Genomic DNA, 18,443 nt, shown 5'->3' on the forward strand with positions numbered 1-18,443 from the left:
GTTTTAATTTTTTTGTGATTTTTGTTTAGTATAAAAAATATTGTGTATTTTACGATTAGGTATACTGGTTATAGATTGAAGTGTTGAGTGAAAAAAAAACTGGATGAATGTCTTGTTGTGTAACATTAATTCCTGGCGATTTCGTGTTAGTTCCCACGATATCGTCATACCCGCGTTTGTTGGGTTTCTCTCTCCATCGTCGTGTAATCGAGATGGGCGATAAGGTGGAAATGATTTTTTCGTGACCGTAGGTCAACGCACTTATCGAAACGGATTACTGAATAAATATGCTGGATGCGAAACCGATGGTACTTACCCCGGTCATGAGTCTGTCGGCGCCGGTACCTTCCTCGTCCTTGAAGATGATCTCGTTACAATAATTAGGCTCCAGGTCCCGGAATCGTGAGTCATTCCGATCGATTCTGCCCTCGGTCAATCCGCTGGCAGTTAAGGTATGTTCGGCAACACCCGGGATGTGCTGTTTTAAAACAAGCGGCGTGAGCCTGTGAGGTCCGCGTCGTCGGCTGGTACCGCGCATAGGTCCGCAGCCCAACACCCCCAGGACCTGCACCGCCAGCACCACAGCCGCCACAACGCACAACTTCATCGCCGACGCCTCCACATCTCCCAGAGCGCGTTACTTATGACCGGATCTCGCGTGTTAACTTGTATATGGACTGACGACTCGCGTACTTCGCCTCGTCCGTGTGTCGGTGTTGTCGCGCACTAGGTGCAGGTGAGTCCCGGATTGCACTCGGCGTGAATCGCCGGCGAGGTGAAGAAGACCAAGACCCCACTCGGACATCTTCCGAGCCTGCGCAGCCATTGGCCGGCGGGCGGTACCCGAAACGACCGGTGGCTCGCAAATCAACGATGCCACAAGGGTTCAGGTCCTCGGCGCCGTTGCAAAACGGACGCACCACTTCCTCGTCGGGACGCGACCGGCTAGGGTCGAACTTGCACCCAACAGTCGGTACCGTTCGGTCTCTTGATGACTTCTCTCTCTGAAACCAACAGAAAATTCCTTTCACATTTTACCACTCAATATTATCATCGATTCATTAATTATTTTAACGTCTATTTAACTATTAACGCTTTGGTACTCATTAACAAATTAATATTGAAAGAAAATTATATAAAGTAAAGGATTTGACCAAAATTGTATTAAACACATGTTGAAAAAAGAGTTTCGAATGCTTAATAAAAATTACATTTCATACTATACAGTTCACTAAATATGTCTGTATATGATTTTTTTTTAAATATTTTAAAGTCTCCTTTTACCAAGGAGGGTTTAGTTGAAATGGACCTATAGTTTAACGTGGGCTCCGAACCACGGTCCTCACTATTAAGCCTATCGACTGGCCAGTGACCAACTTAGAAATCATTCCAGAAGGCATCCGTTCTTACCCAGCCTGGCTACTGGCGTGCCTGGAATCATTTTCCTTGTCGGCATTTACACTCTTGTCTAGGACAATCACAAATATTAAACAATTATAAACATACATTTACCACCATACCCCAACAGGATTCGAACCCGCGACTATCGCAACAGTAGAAGGATCGTCCTTTCGCCTTTACCACTGCGCCAACCAAGCCAGCATATGAAAAATTACTAAACGACTTAAAATATACTATTCTGATTATGAATTTTTAGAACATTCCAATAGAGCTTAAGTGTTAAAATCTAAACTTAATTTAATTAATTATTGCTGTCGTTTTTCTACAAATTGCGTCAAATTAGTCGGATGAGAGGAGCTTTTCCTACCCAAGGTAGATGAAAAACCATCTACGATCTACTTTAAGTCATGAAAGGCTAAACAACTAGCTCCAGTATTTGTATAGAGTTTAAAAGAGAATTACAAACAGGTTATAGATGCCATCTTATAAGAATGGGCTATTTATATAAAACTTATTGAACAATCGGTACATCGCTACTTTTCCTAATCTTTTTTTTTGACTAAGACAATTTGCAATTTCCATCTCAGAATGAATTAAGTATCTTTTGAGGCCATCCAAGATTACATTTTTCTTGGTATTTTCATAAGAAGTCAAGCGCTGGTCACACATAAGTAGTATGGCGATGGCGTAGCAGTTCCCATTTTAATGTTTCTAATTATATTTTCATGGATTTAGCAACATGTAGTCGAGAATTGTCATATTGAAGAATAACACTGCGTCAACGTATTTTGATCGTTTTTCTAGCAGTGTTGGGCTTAAAAGCATCAATTGTAATCGACAGTGATACCCATTGATGATTTCATCAGGTTTTAGTAAATCATAGTATACCACTCCAAGCTCATTTCATCAAATACGGAGCATTAGCTTGGAGTCATAGTATTCAGTTTGCCATTGATGTTGATGCATGACCATTTAGTCCCCATTATTTTTTCCCTTTGGATTATCATAATAAATTCACTTTTCATCACAAGCAACTATGCGATGCAAAAAACATTTCGTATTTTGCCGTTGTAGCCAAATGTCATACATGATTAAATAACTTTCAATGTATCTTGGCTCATACGGCACAAATAATCCAAGTATTTGAATGATTTCTATGTTCTTCTCGCTGATGATTGATGATGGCTTCTTGTGTTACTGTCAACAAATCTACATATTCTTCTAAAGTCAATCATCATTGACTAATGCTTTCAAACCCATGTCTTCAATTTGTTTTGACGGCTCGCTCTTTGTCTTCGGTGTCAAAATCATCACAAACCAGCATTCACATGTTGGAATCGATTCAATAACTTTCAGCTCATTTTTGTCTCAAATTGAAGTAAAAGAGTAAAACATGCCGCAAATGCGATTAATTCGGTACAAATCCAGACAATTTCAACGCCCTGAGAACATTGTTTATTCACACTTCGACGGAATAACACATACTGATAAATGAAGCCTGATAATGATCACCGAGGCATCAACATGAAGTTGGTTACAAAAATACCCGATGTGATTTAATACACAACAGCACTATCTGTTGTAAATACTTAAAAATCAATTTATATGCATGATATTTATTCTCCCCGTAAATGAAAGAAAATATTTAATTTTTTAGTTAGAATGGTCAGTTATACGTACAAAATAATAATTACTGGATACGTTATATTCTTAGTTTTTTATCAACTGTTAAACGTAATCAAACAAAACACCATTTACTGATGTCAACATTCAGTTATAATATTATTACTAAATATTAAATAATTATTAAATTATTTTCCCATGAAAAACACTTAATGAAAAATTACATGACAAAAAATAATGGTTAGCGTTATATAATTGGTATAATAATAAGAAGTAATAAAAATGGTTTCACACTACGATATAACTTGATGATTTTACAGAATTAAAATCTCACAAAAATGTAGTGTAATGACTTAATTGAGTTCATTATCATCATCGACCGTTTGATTAATAGATAATTTAATAGGGATACAAGATGTATTGATTAAATTGTACCATAAGTGTAATAAAACATATTTAACAATGTTTACCAAACAGACATTATTTTGTGTAAGCTAGGTTGCATAAGTAAGTTTGAGGCATATCTTATGCCACCTTATAAGTAGTACAATATCGTACTTATCTCTTCTTAGGTCTGAAATATACTCAAGTATTATTTCTTTGTAATGTTCACGTTTCATAAAAAATCGTGGGTTCTAAAAATTATCTAGAAATTTATAACGATTGTCTACTTTACAATCAAAGTAACGGTGAAAAGAAGCTAATATAATGAGAATAAACAAATTATAAATTTCGAATTATTGTCAAAAATATGTAATTAACATGATTTTGAATGAGGGCAGTGATTTCAGAGGTCATAAGGGAATAAACTACTGGTAGCAAATGTATCTAACCATAAATACTGTATTTTCTTTAGTAAAAAGTTAAAAATGTGGATATTATTATTATTTAGTTTCAAAATTATGGATAATTCGTGTTAGTCTCATATAGAAATTTACATCTGAATGTATTAGTAAACACTTTTAAATGATTGCACCTAAATTGTAAGCATTTCTGAGAACAAAAAAAAAGGAGAAAGTTGTTGCAATTATGTTTTTGTTAATTTGAAATGCTTACTTAACACTATTAAAACTTTAATATTTAATTAATAAAATGCGAATATTAGATGCCCATTTTTTTATTCCCTTTCTTTTTTCTCTGCAGAGTTTCTTGTATAGCTCTTTTCTCGATATGATGCATGTTATATATGTATATATGTTTCTACAAAGTGATACTAATGGTAATCACCCATGATGATGTTGATACTACATCATAATTAGTATCATTTCTCCATCTCGTTTACATTCTGGTGAAATCTATTCCCTTATTTTTCACTTGCATAACCTAAGTTTGCACGAAAAAAAGTCCAAATGGCTGTACAAAAAGTGGATTTTAAAATTAATTTAAGTACAACCAGAAGTTTTGAACTTCTCAGTCATATTGGCTACGACAATTTTATAATTATACATTGTCTAAGAATGTACGTTCGACTTCTATAAGTGAAATCCAAGTCTCTATTTCCTTTGTGCTTGACATTAGTTCGAGCATCAACTTATGAAAATTAAGCCAAATGAAAATGTCTTCTTTCAGTTTAGCTTACGATCTAATTTTCAATACTTCTTGCATCGGATATGCTTAGTACAATATAAATTTACAAATTAATTTATAGTTATTTTTCTATTGTATTTGCATCAAAAGCAATGTGTGGTTGGTTTAGTTAAAGTTTAGCTAAGAATATAATCTATACCCTATAATATTTCGCGTAGTTACTGTGCGTTTTGCGGTAGCTGTGTTGCTTCCACGTTGCTGTAATTTAGTCACCTTTTTTCACGTTTTAAGACAAGATATTGGATAAGTTAATCATCTTGCAATTCTTCATAGGTTGCGTAGCAATATGCATTGGTAATTAATCGTAAAACGTTATTATATTGGAAGTGTTGGATTGCCACTTGTTTTTATGTGTTGCAGCCCATAGGTCCAAACAGGCTTTACAATTGACTAATAAATAAATCTCTTTGACTTATTTATTATTTCCATTATTTTGGACTAATCCCTTGACCTGATATCAATCCCACTGACTTACATAACATGGAAGGTTTGTAAGTCCCTTTTGTTGACCAAGGAACGTGGAAATAACTTTTATATCTCCCCACAGCATCCAACCATTAACATTTTAATTGATATTGGTTGAAATTATGTTATGATTTTTGTTGTTTCCTTCACATTAGTTGGAACTTTAAACTTATAATGATCAACGCACTTCTGTAATTTAACAATTTCGCCATTGTACTGTTTTAAAAAAAAAGACGATTAAATTTTTCCCGTCTCTTATAGATTTGAAAGCTTCAGAGTACCAAATAATACAAAAATTATTTTAACTGCGCCTCGGAAGTCGAAAAGAAAAATTTGACATCTGATCTGAAATTACAATATCTCCTAGGCTCGTAATTGAAGAACTATGAGTCAGCCAAAGCGCTAGAAGCGGTTGAATCGTTTGCACCAAATGGAAAAAACCTTTGCGACACTTGAAAGTTCGGCTCTACAAGTCAAACCTTTCACTTACACGGAAACAATTAGTTTGCTATAAACTCATTGACAGGTCAAATCTTTGCGGATACGGATGTTGAAGCTTCTGACGTTTTTCTTTATCATGATCATCAAGATCATAATTTTTATCAAGGCTAAAGTGTTGACAACTGACGCATCATGTGCTATTGTACTTCTTTTTAATGGTATCTTTGTAAGTTGTATAGTATAATTAGAGAAGAAGTATTACAATCATGATAAAAATTCGCCTTTTTAAGGCTTATTTTACCAATTCTTGTGAATTCCTCGAGGCTTGGACACTCTTAGAAGATGTCTTTTAAATGTGATGCTACAAAAGAGGAAATTTTTACATATTCTTGCTATCTAAAAATTAAGTAATTCGTTTAAGATTCGAACAAATTCAAAGACGTAGATTACAATGGGCTTGGAGATGTCGAATGAAAGGTGAACGAATTCCTCACAGACTTCTGTGGCGAAATCGATCTTTTGGGTCGAGGACGCAGAGAATAGTTCCAAAAAACACATGGACCAAGATGATAGAAAACAATCTAAAAAATAGCCGACTGTGGCGAGATATAGAAAAGAATATTCGAGGTCCTGCATCACCAACCAACAGCAGAATATTGGTGAAGAAATAGACGCTCATTTCGAGGACCAGCTATGCAAATGATTGAAAGTCATAAACTATTGAACGAAGAAAGTGTAATTTTATTGGCACTGCCAAGAAGAAGTTAACAAAGTGAAATCAAATATTTGTATTGAAAATTGAGATCAAAGCCCGTAAGTTGTGTACTCTGGCTCTACATTTACTCAGTGTTTCTTTGCGACATTAGAGTATAAATTTAGACGTATATAAAAAGAAGTATAAAAACGACAACTCACACAGTCTGAACAAATCACTATTTATCATTTAATATAAATCAGACAACTAACAAACAAAATGTTGACGTAGACGATTTACTTTATTGATATTTGCGGTAATCGATGCGAAAATAAATAGCAGCTAAGTCAATGAAAATCGACTTGAACTAACAGTAGAAAATAATGGAAAATCATATATCTGCGATAGGCTCCAAGGATCGTCTATTCAAACGTCACTAGCCAAACATACTTAAATCATTAGATAACGATAAATCGTTGTGTTATTGGAAATGTTTAGGAGCGAGAAATTCTTATGCTACACCAACACGGATTTATTTGTTTTAAATGGCACTAACTAATAGATGAATTGAGAAAATTTACCTGATATATCGCCAAATAACTTAATATAACTAGTACACGTTAAAGTATCGAAACATTTGATGTATGTTTATAGTAGAGTAAAATATTCTTTATCGTCCATTTATCTATTTTTTCTTATCTGCAGATAGGATTTGGTAATGGTAAACTGTACTAAAAAGTTTCACATACTCAGCAAGCAAAAAAAGCAACAATCATTATCTCAATTCGTACGTTATTGACATAAATACACTTTCATTCATAAGCGGGGAGATAAAATTGTTACATTGTAAAGTAACAGCTGAAATTTACACCTTGGCTAAAATTGAGCAATTAAGCAATATAAAAAATAACAAAATACATTGAATTAAGTTACTAAGCTCGAAAGAAAATGCTTTCAGTGATTATTTACAGCATTGGAGTCATGAATGCTTTATAGCATCGGTACTTCATAGGTTTAATTTACTTATAAATAATATAAACACATTTGAAATGCTGTATCTACAAAAGTGTAAGTGTACGAGTCTAGAGCTAACAGGTATAAAATAGCGTCACAACAAATAAATTTAATAGAAGAATAATAGAAAAGAAATCAGTTACATATCGACCTTCAAAAGTGTGATAAGAACAAGATACTTAAAACTTATAAATTTAAACTTGGAATCTTGTTTTAGTTAAAGTTACTTAGTCCATCCAATTCGTGAGTATTCTAACAATTGCGTGAGCTCAATACATAGACTCTTCACAGAACATATATTATTCACTTTTTTACTAAGTTCATCGCATACTAATTCAAAAGAAGGGAGTTCTGAAGATTATGATGGCGGTTTCATAATTTGCAAATGTATTCGTTCTTTTTGCTCTAGGAACCACCACTATGCTAATAGCCTTACAGTGCATGCTTTTGAAGCCATTCGTCTTTATATCTGGTGTCTTTACAATGTGTAGCTGAAACTGCATTTCCTTCTATTTAATTTAAAGGAGCAGTAATTTAACGACCAGTTAAACTTACCAGTAGCTCCAGTAAATTGAAAGTGAAAGTTTCAGGTATACTGCGAGACCAATAAAGAAATATATAAAAACAATCTAAAATAATCTATTATATAAAATAATTAATATCTCTATTAAATTTTTAGCATAATAGTTAAATTAAATAAGTTATATGATCAAGTATGATGCTTTAAATCCATTAAATAATCTATTAAAAATAATAAATGCATAATGAATAGTATGAATAGTGTTTTGAATAATGCAGAAAAAATACTTTTTTTTAAGTTAGATCTATAACAAATTTAATAATTGAATTCTTCAATCATCGTTTGAATAATGATTTTTTAATTCTACTTTTCTGTCGCCCTTGCTAGAAATGAAGAACAAAAATTCATTCGGATATGAAAATCAGTAAAGACATTTTCACGATTGTTCTTGATCAATTTGAGATACCCACAAAAACACTAAGCTTCGATCATAATTGACACATTTTGAAAATTGAATACTATATTCCTAATATATTCGTCTTATTTTGATTAAATTCCTTTGATTCGCCTTTTTTCCGTTATCTCTTCGCAGAATCTTTTAATCTATCTTATCCTTGCATACGCTATATGTTGTATTTTATATATACTTTTCTACTAGTTTTATATCAAAAGCATAGTTTTATCAATTTTAGTTAAATTTCCTTTTCCTGGTTTCCTGTTGTTTTAATATATATTCCAAGATGATTATTTTAATACATATCGACGCAATTTGACATTACACAAAGAAGTTTAATATCAACATGATCCAGACATATAAAATTAGAGTTCTTCGTAGTACTGATACCCAATAGTATATTAGAAATAGTAATATCCACAAAACTCTAATGACACCAACAGACAACGAAGAAATTAAACGGTTTGCGAAAGGACCTAAGAGAGATCGCGTGAGTACTAAAACTGCTCGACAACAGTGGATTGAACTTCAGCAAGATTGTATTAGGTAATATATGTATTTCTTATTGAACGACAAAATTTATTAAACAACCAAACTAGTATATAATTAAAGTTCGTTAAATGCTATTTGAAATACTTCATATATCAAAGCAAATCTCCTACAGTTTATTTGCATAACCTTAATTTAATCTAGGAATACAGCGAAAAATATTCCTCGCATATATTTGTAGTGATCCAATAACAGATTACTAACGTAAATTAAGCAAGCTAAAAATAATTTCTGAAACATTTATCTATTTAACTGACTTTTATTCTATATACTGTGCAGACAAAAATATTACATTTGTTATGGCGATTTTTCAATTTCAACTTGGTATTTGGGTCATTTGTAAATCCAAGTATGTTTATCTAAATTAGAATAATAATTATTGGATCATTATAACCGAAATTATGGGTTTGTAACACTGCTTTTTGTCCACTTTCTTGGAATGATAATGCATGACGATGATAACGCAGCATTATCTCAAGTAAATCTCAAGTAAATAATCATGTTGACATATATATTCAATGCCTGTTTGTTGTTGTTCTTACAACAAGTTGGATCTTACAGGTCCAACTACTACCTGAGATATAAAAATTATTTGAGAAACTACTATTGAGATGTATTAAACCATTTAAAGAAATACCAGATTTCCAGTTTGGATTTCGAAACTATCACTCAAGAATCGACCAAATGCACAGAGTAACAGCCGTTGTTGAAAAGGCATTCAAAGAAAAGAAATACTACCCAGCAATATACCTGGACGTAAGCTTTGAATGTCGGGTATGGCATTTGGAATTAACCTACAAAATAAGAAAATTACTACGGCGGAATTACTCTCTACTGTTAGAATCATACATTTTCGAAATAAAATTTAGAGTTTTGCATGAGGGGGCATTCTCAACATTTAAACCTATTTCGGCTAGAGTTCACCAGGGTAGCGTCTTGGTACCACACCTATATCTGCTCTATACTGCTGATATCAAACCATCAAGAGCAACAGTACTTGGAAAATTTACCGATGACAGTTATCATGGGAAATGATGTGTCTTTGTCTAAGGCTATCGAAAAAGTACAAGTAACCGTTAACAAGATATATTTATCGACCAGAAAGTGGAAAATACAGCTTAATAGCTCCAAATCCCCCTGTCTTTGAGTTAAAATTTGGCGAAAGGACAAAAACAAAATTATATCACTTGACGGATGCCCGATTCGTCAAGCAGTTAACATCCTGTTAGGCAAAAAGCAGAGCAAGTTAGTCGAAAAATACTCCCAACTTGACCTAAAATCAAAGAGATTGGAGATCGGCAAATCATAAAACTAATTTGGACCTATGGGGTGTAAATATAAGGTTGCACTAAAACATCAAACCAACTAGTAATCCAACGTACCCAAACCAAAGTTCTTCGATTAATTATGAATGCTTATCGTTACGTAACCAACGAAGAGATGCACGATGACCTCGGAATCAAATGGATACACGAAGTGATCCAAGATTTCGCCTTAAAACATGAAATAAGGTTTAAGAAACCATACGAATTTGTTTAGTATATAAGTTCATTCTTAACCTTATCTAGATTTGTTCTATTTTAATTTAGCAAATACATACTGATGTATTATTAATCCCGTACTCGCCTTATATGTATATTAATGTAAGTACAACTGCGATGGTATGTTAGTAACTTCTGGATTAATTTCACGTTAAGGAATAAGTTAGGTTATTTAGCAAATAAAACTTTATTAACAACGTATTGGTTGAGAAGACGCTATGGAAAGTTGATGATAATGATGAGCAGTGGTATGAGATATATGTCCTGACTGTAACTTTTAATTGGCCGTATTTATGATATTTTACTATCTTATAACTGTTTTTACGGAATATTTATTTATTGACCTATTTTGAGGAAGAAGTTTTGGGGAATACATTTTATAACTTGTTTTCTGAGATATCTTTTAGAACCACAGCAGCATTGGAAGTTTAAAGTATTATAAAAACTACAGGATACCATTATTTAGTATTTTTATAGTAGTTTTTTTTTGCATTTGAACGAAATATAATGGAGACAAAAAATAAATGTCTATGTACGTATTATATACTATGATGAGGAAACATAAATAGAGATCCACATAGAAACATTTTTTCACCTGTTAGCTTAGAAAATTATATAATTATATAATAGTTATAGTACCATTGACGCTTTACGACGAAACCAATATCGAATGACAAAAATGTTCTTGCTGCGACACCATTGTGCATACTAAATGTTTATTCAAAAATATTTTGTGTACTTGAAAACATATGTATTAAAGTCTCAAATAGAATATAACCACCATAAATAAATTAATCAAATTCATCCAAAATATAAAGAAACTTGCTTCGAATTAATTGGTAACAATATATTTAAAAGTACAAAAATTAACTTTTTTAATATTTTTCTCCGGCAGTGTATATATCTTTAAAATGATTTGTGTTTTTTTGTCAATGCTCGAGTAGTTTTTGACCTAAATTAATGATTGATTATTTGGGTAATTCTCAATTAGATTGGCAACAAACAATAAATATTTCAAATTGTGCGCTGGATAACACTATAACTGATTAAATACACAAACAAATTGAATTCGCTGCTATTTTTTGTTAAGTCATATTTGATAGTGAGAAGGATCCAACTAAAAACATAATTGAAAATGAGAGTAGGAATCAACAAATAACAAACAGGATTTTAAATATTTATCTTTTGGGGCTGGTATTACCAAACTATTTGAGTTCCATTTTATGAGTCCACAATAAATACATACAAAAACGTTGAGAGGTCATTAATAAGAAAATATTATTGTTTATTGTGTTAGTGTTGGAATTAAATATAATGGCCCTAAACGGTTCAACAGGAGAATGCTGATATTGTATAGTAAAATTGAATTCATGAGAATTCAATTTAAGAAATATTAGTTTTAGTAGTAGGTATTATTATGAAGATGTGGTGTAACTCCAGCCATCTCTCTAGCAGTTGCAGGTCAATTCAAAAGTCCCCGACCTGACACATAGACGGCGCTACTAGAATTATATCTATATGTTCTTAGTTAGCCCTAGCCCTAAAGCCCTAAAGTGTATAAATTTGACCGCTGTTGGTTCATTAGTTTGTGAATTATAGCATTTTGAGTGAATCAACAGTTGTTATTGTGAAAAAAATGTATAAAAAGGAATTTCGCGTGTTGATAACATATTGCTTTTTGAAGGGAAAAAATACAATTGATGCAAAAGCTTGGATTGATGCCGAGTTTTCGGACACTGCCCCTGGAAAATCAACCATCAAGGACTGATATGCTAAGTTCAGACGTGGTGAAATGAGCACTGAAGACGGTGAACGCAGTGGACCCCCAAAAGAGGCTGTTACCGATGAAAACATTAAAAAAATACAAAAAATAATTTTGAATGACCGTAAATTGAAATTGAATGAAATAGCAGATACATCAGATACATCAGACACTAAAGATATCAACTGAACGTGTACATCATATTACTCACTAATATTTGGGTTTAACAACCTTCTGGAATGTCAATTTTTAAACCGTAATAATTTTGACAAAGTGCAATAATGAATACCTTAGCAAAATAGTGTAATTGACTTATATGTACATTAAAATAACCGTTGCTAATATATGCTATTTATTAGAAATAGTTTTCCCCCAACTTATATACTTATATTATCAAAACATAATTAATTTTTGGTTCATCAAAATATATAATAATTAATTAACATTTCTATAAAAATAAGTGTTATAAATAAACCATACAATCTAATATATTATATATCAACAATGTTATGTCAACAATAACAATGAAGACATATCAATATTTAGAAGGTTAAGGTTAGAATTCGAAGAACATTATGGTAATAATGTATACAGATATGTGTAGTAAACATTAAACAAAAATGAATTAAAACATTTTTTATTAAATGATTAATTACCACTTAGAAAGAAAGAAAATCTATTATGTTATCTTATTATAGGTTATTTAACATTGTATTTTAAAAAAGTGTTTAACGAAACAAAGCCTCCCAATTCTCGTAATAGTTCATAGAACGAAAACATCAACTTTTAGTGCTGGAAAAAAGCCAATGTTTAGAAAAATATGAGATATATTGTGCCCTTTATCTACTTATTTATTCAATAATTTATAATAATTTGGTGCAAATGATTATATATATAAATATATATATATATATATATATATATATATATATATATATATATATATATATATATATATATATATATATATATATATGTATATATATAAATATATATATGTATATATATATATATATATATATATATATATATATGTATATATATATATATATATATATATATATATATATACATATATATATATATATATATATATATATATATATACATATATATATATATATATATATATATATATATATACATATATATATATATATATATATATATATATATATATATAATCGTCTAATCAGCAATAATTCAATTAATTCATGAAACATCATTACATCTACTAAAAACAACTGTATGGTGTGGTATTCATGCTGGTCACGCAACACTATTGGTCCCTATTTTTTTGAAAATAGCCAAGGTTTTGCAGTTACTGTTACTGCTGAACGATACCAAGACTTGATTGGAAATTTTGTTGAAAAGGAAGGAAGCCCGAAATGGAAGAAAAAGCCAGGACTAGAAGATATGTGGTTTCAGCAACATAGCTAGTTGAACAATTCAAATATCGAATTACGTTTTTCCGAGAATACTAATTTTGCGAAGTGACGATTTAGCATAGCCAGCCAGATCTCCGGATTTAACAGCAACAGACTTTTTCTTATGGGATTTTTTAAAATCAAAAGTTTATGTGAATATGCCCCAAACGATTCAACATCTGAAAGACAATATTCATAGTGAACTCTCGGTCACCAATTAGCCGATATAATTTTTCACCCAAAACGAAAGAAGAATGTAAAGACCAAATAAACTTCTTAAGAAAAAAAATATTTAAACACATTTTGGCTTAACAGCTTTTAAAAACAAATTGCTAATTTAAATATAATAGGAAAATTATAGGTAATAATATCAACTATTTCCATTACCAAAATTTAGATATAACCGTATTTTTGATATTCAATAGACAAAACACGTAGATCCTTCGGAGATTGAAATATTTTACGAAAAACACAAGCACAAAAATTATTTGAAAAAGTTCAAATTGTCCTTAAAAAAAATATGAAGATGACGATATTACTGCAAAAGTAGTAGTGTTAAATCCTAATAATATCGGAAAGAAAAATAACTAGACAGGCATAAATCAACCTATATATAATGACAAATCTTTACGAGATAATCGTAATTTAGATGAGGAAAATAACAAAAATAAAATACCAGATATGTAGCTAGAAATACTAACAAAAGAAAGATAGTGGTAGAAAAAAAATTTAATAATGAAAAACAAATTTAGAATTTCAAAAAACAAGCTACGAAAAACATTAACAATTAACGTAAATAAAGCGAGTAAACATTCTCAGAAGTAGAAAACAAATACAATTAACAGTAGTAAAAAGTAACAAAAAAAGAGTAAAACCATAAAAAGATGTGAGGCAAGGTGTCCAAAATTCAGAAGTGGTGATTTCGATATGAAAGACAAAGAATGTTCTGATAGACCGAAAAATTTGAAGATGCGAAACCGAATCCAAGCTCACACAAAATTAACAGAAGCACAGGCCAGTCGGTAGGCTTAACGCCGAGGACCGTGGCTCGGAGCCCTCGTTAAAACGTAGGTCTGTGTTTAGTGGGATCAAAGCGACGTGGTTGTTGAACTATTTAAATCTGGTCAAACAGTTCATAGTGATCGCTACTGAGAACATATGATCAATTTGAACCATATATTGATCGAAAAACGTCCAGAATGGACTCGAAAACACGGTAAAGTGATTTTACAGCACGACAAGGCGCCGTCTCATTAAACAAAACCAGTCAAAAAGTGCTAAAAGCACTTGGGTAGTGCATACTATGCCGCACCCGTCAAACTCTCCAAAACTTGCATTGCCCGACTATCAACTCTCCTCACCATTGGGACACGCGCTTGCAGAGCAGCATTCGAAGAGGTTAGAAAATGGCTCGATGAATAGTTTTGCTCAAACGATAAACAGTTTTTCTGGGACGGCATCCACAAATTGCCCAAATGATGAGCTGATAATTTGAATAAATGCGCGTTTCCCTTTACTTGAAAATTATGTAGTTTTTTTTAATAAAAAAACAGTAATGACATTCTGGTACACCTAGTAACAATAAAAGACAATATTGATTATCAGATATCAAATAATAGGTCAATTTCAGTCATCGTTTTCACTGACTTGTGACACGGTATTGTCTTGGTGAAGCAGCAATTTATATTTCTGCCAATGCGACGGCTTTTCGGCTATTTCGTCCTTCAAACGGTCCAATAACGCTATGTAATAGTCGCTGCTGACGGTCCTTAATTTTTCAAGGTAGTCAATGAAAATTATTCCATGCGCATCCCAAAATACATACGCCATAACCTTGCCAATCGACTGTTGCGTTTTCCCAAGCATTGGAGCGGATTCATCGTGTGCAGTCCACTCCGATGACTGTCGATTGGACATCGGAGTGAAATGATGGAGCCATGTTTCATACTTTGTCACATATCGACGAAAAAACTCGGGTTCATTACGCTTGATTATCTTCAAACACTGCTCCGTATCATCAACTCGTCGTTGGTTTTGGTCAAAAGTGAGCTCGCGCGGCACCTACTTTACACAGAGCTTTCTCATACCCAAATATTAGTGAAAAATATGATGTACACGTTTAGTTGATATCTTTAGAGTGTCTGCTATTTCATTCAATTTCAATATACGGTCATTTAAAATCATTTTGTGAATTTTTAAAATGTTTTCGTCGGTAACAACCTCTTTTGGGCCTCCACTACGTTTACCGTCTCCGGTGATCATTTCACCACGTCTAAACTTAGCATACCAATCCTTGATGGTTGATTCTCCTGGGGCAGTGTCCGGAAACTCGATATCAAGCCAAGTTCTTGCTTCAACTGTATATTTTCCCTTTAAAAAGCAATATTTTATCAACAAGCGAAATTCATTTTTATCCATTTTTTTCACAATAACAAAAGTCGCTTCACTCAAAATGCTATGATTCATAAACTAACAATCCGATAGCTGTCAATTTATACACGCATGTTTTGAGGGTTAGGGCTAACTAAAAAGTATATGGATTTAATTCTAGTAGCGCCATCTATGTGTCAGGCCAGGGACTTTTCGATTGACTTGTTATACGACAATGACATTGTTAGTCTCCTGAAGAAACACAATAAATGCCGATTAAAGAGATATAATAGAAAGCTTATGTAAATATTATAGTATAAACATGATAAACTATCGTCTAAATATTTTATAAAAAATAAAAACATTTATTCCAACTTACGATATATTTCTAGTGACTTCGTAAACGGCAACCGGTGATAATATATTCGAGGCTAAATGCCACGAAAACAATTAAAATCATCAGCTGGATCGAACCACCCAACACAATCTCACTCACTAACTTTCTCCGGCTCTACGTACGCCTAAACGCAAATTGGACTGTTAAGAGAAAAAACACACCCACACCTAATCAAAAATAGATGTGTTTACATTACGGTCATTAATAAATCGGAAGCGCGTTCCTCGTATGGTTAATTGACAGAACACTTTAATGCAGCACATCATGTCGTTCGGAATCATCAAGCACACGTAGAACACTGACGAATCCGAAATGGTCGTATGACGATCTTGTTTATTTTTGGCCCGAAGAGCGATTAGAAATTCAAACAATAGAACTGAGCTTATCTTAAAATGTTTTCTGGGTTAAATGAGGTTATTATTATTCGATCTTTTAAAACTGGTGGTACTGTTGGGTAGGGCCGACAGTTTTATCCATGCTATAGTCTTAGGCAAGTAAGTGAAATGCGAATAATTTGTCTCATATGATAATAGACTACGAATGACGTTGAGGCTTTTTTTTAATTAAACGAATTTTCAAGGTATTACCCAACATTAATAATTTTATCGATTTTACAAAACTTAAATTCTATATTGAAAAAATAATACGACTAATTTTCAGACATCCTACAAAAATAGAAACGCAGCTCGGCCAGATAATAACAGATTCATTGAAAAATGTGGTAAGAAAGACCAGAAAGATTAGAATATGAAGTTTGTATAAATGATCTAAGTTGTATAAATGATTCTGTCATCAATATACAATACAATAGAAATAACTATTGGTGAAAAGGAGAAGTATCACTGTACACAACACACGTTTAAAATTGTAGTTTCGACATTCAATAATTTTGTTCCTGTACTTGGAACATTTTCCGACGACACTGTTATCATGGTAAAAGGTATCAAGGCTGTAGAAAAGTAAAAATGGTAGTCAACACGATCCACAAATGGACTAAAGGCTGAAAATACAGCTTAATAGCTTCAAACATGCGTATTATTAATAAATTATGTGTAATATTAATAATGTGTTGCGGCGAACTAACACAAACCTAATTATATCATTGCGGGATGGCCGATTCCTCAAGCAGTATCAGCTAAATACCTCGGCATCCATCTCAATGGTAGAGTACCATGTTAGACACCAATTGGAAATACCATGTTAGACAAAAAGCAGAGCAGATAGGACTCAAATCCAAGCAACTGTACTGGTTAGACGGAAAATATTTTCAACTTGGTCTAAAATCAAAGAAATGTGTTTATCAGTAAATCATAAAGTCAAATTGGACGTATGGGGTGCAAATATGAAGTTGCATTACAGCATTAAACCACCTAGTAGTCCAACGTTGCCAAAACAAAGTTCTACGATTAGTTAACAATGCTTATCGCTACGTAACCAACGAAACACAATGACCTCGTTTATTTAATTAAATAGATTTACGAAGTGACCCAAGATTTCGCCTTAAAACATGAATTAAGGTTGCTGTATCACAGCAACGTGGAAGCAACACGTCTACTGGACGACACGCAGGAAATCAGAAGATTGAAGGAAACCAGACCACACGGACTTGTTTGGTGTGTAAGTATACTTTAACTTAAGTAGTTTAGTTTTAGTACAATAGAGCAGTTGTAATAAATTAATTTGTAAATTAATAAATAAACGCTTCTGAAGCAAACTGCTGCTGCAATGGCAGACATGGAGTAACTGATCAGATTGAACACAATAACTTTGGGACAGCTTAGCATTTGATGAATCAACTATTTCCGGGTGCTTAGATGCGATGGGAAAAGTACAAAGATTTGAAATATCGCTTCACCACGATTTGAATAAAAATGTCAAATATCAAATTTCAAACCGTTTCAACATCGCAATTTCATTGCTTCTCATGCAAGAGTTATGCATCTGTAGCGTATTATGATTGCTGGTGAAAAATCTACTACAACAATCTCTAGCACAAAAAGCTAGTCTAGAAAGTCATAGTCATAACATCATTTATGCCGAAGCGGAATATTCATGGCCATAAAATCTTGCTCTGCATATGGTGACACCAGAAAAACCTAATATATTACGAGCTGCTAAAAATTAAGCTGATACTCTAAATGTCTACCGATGTTAATTGAACAAATTGAACAACGTATTGTTGCAAAAGTAACCAACGA

The 18,443-nt window shown here is 32.5% G+C and overlaps 2 protein-coding genes across 2 annotated transcripts in view; both read right to left on the minus strand.

The window, feature by feature from the left end:
- Nucleotides 1-607, minus strand: part of hh (hedgehog signaling protein) — an 83,501-nt gene extending 82,894 nt beyond the window's left edge. The window contains exon 1 of the mRNA XM_076410817.1: nucleotides 317-607. Coding sequence (XP_076266932.1) covers nucleotides 317-607 — 291 coding nt within the window. The remainder of the gene's footprint in view (nucleotides 1-316) is intronic.
- A 34-nt stretch (nucleotides 608-641) lies between these two features.
- Nucleotides 642-8,547, minus strand: LOC143206556 (uncharacterized). The gene is made up of 5 exons (XM_076419162.1): nucleotides 8,525-8,547; nucleotides 7,781-7,820; nucleotides 7,662-7,734; nucleotides 6,793-6,821; nucleotides 642-1,004 (listed from the first exon to the last, which is right to left on the minus strand). The coding sequence occupies exons 1-5, from the start codon at nucleotides 8,545-8,547 to the stop codon at nucleotides 642-644; spliced, it is 528 nt and encodes a 175-aa protein (XP_076275277.1).
- Nucleotides 8,548-18,443: the final 9,896 nt, after the last annotated feature.

Source organism: Rhynchophorus ferrugineus, unplaced genomic scaffold (assembly GCF_030347505.1).
Source record: "Rhynchophorus ferrugineus isolate W39M unplaced genomic scaffold, kcgeb_rfMv2 rfM1, whole genome shotgun sequence".
Classification (NCBI taxonomy): domain Eukaryota; kingdom Metazoa; phylum Arthropoda; class Insecta; order Coleoptera; family Curculionidae; genus Rhynchophorus; species Rhynchophorus ferrugineus.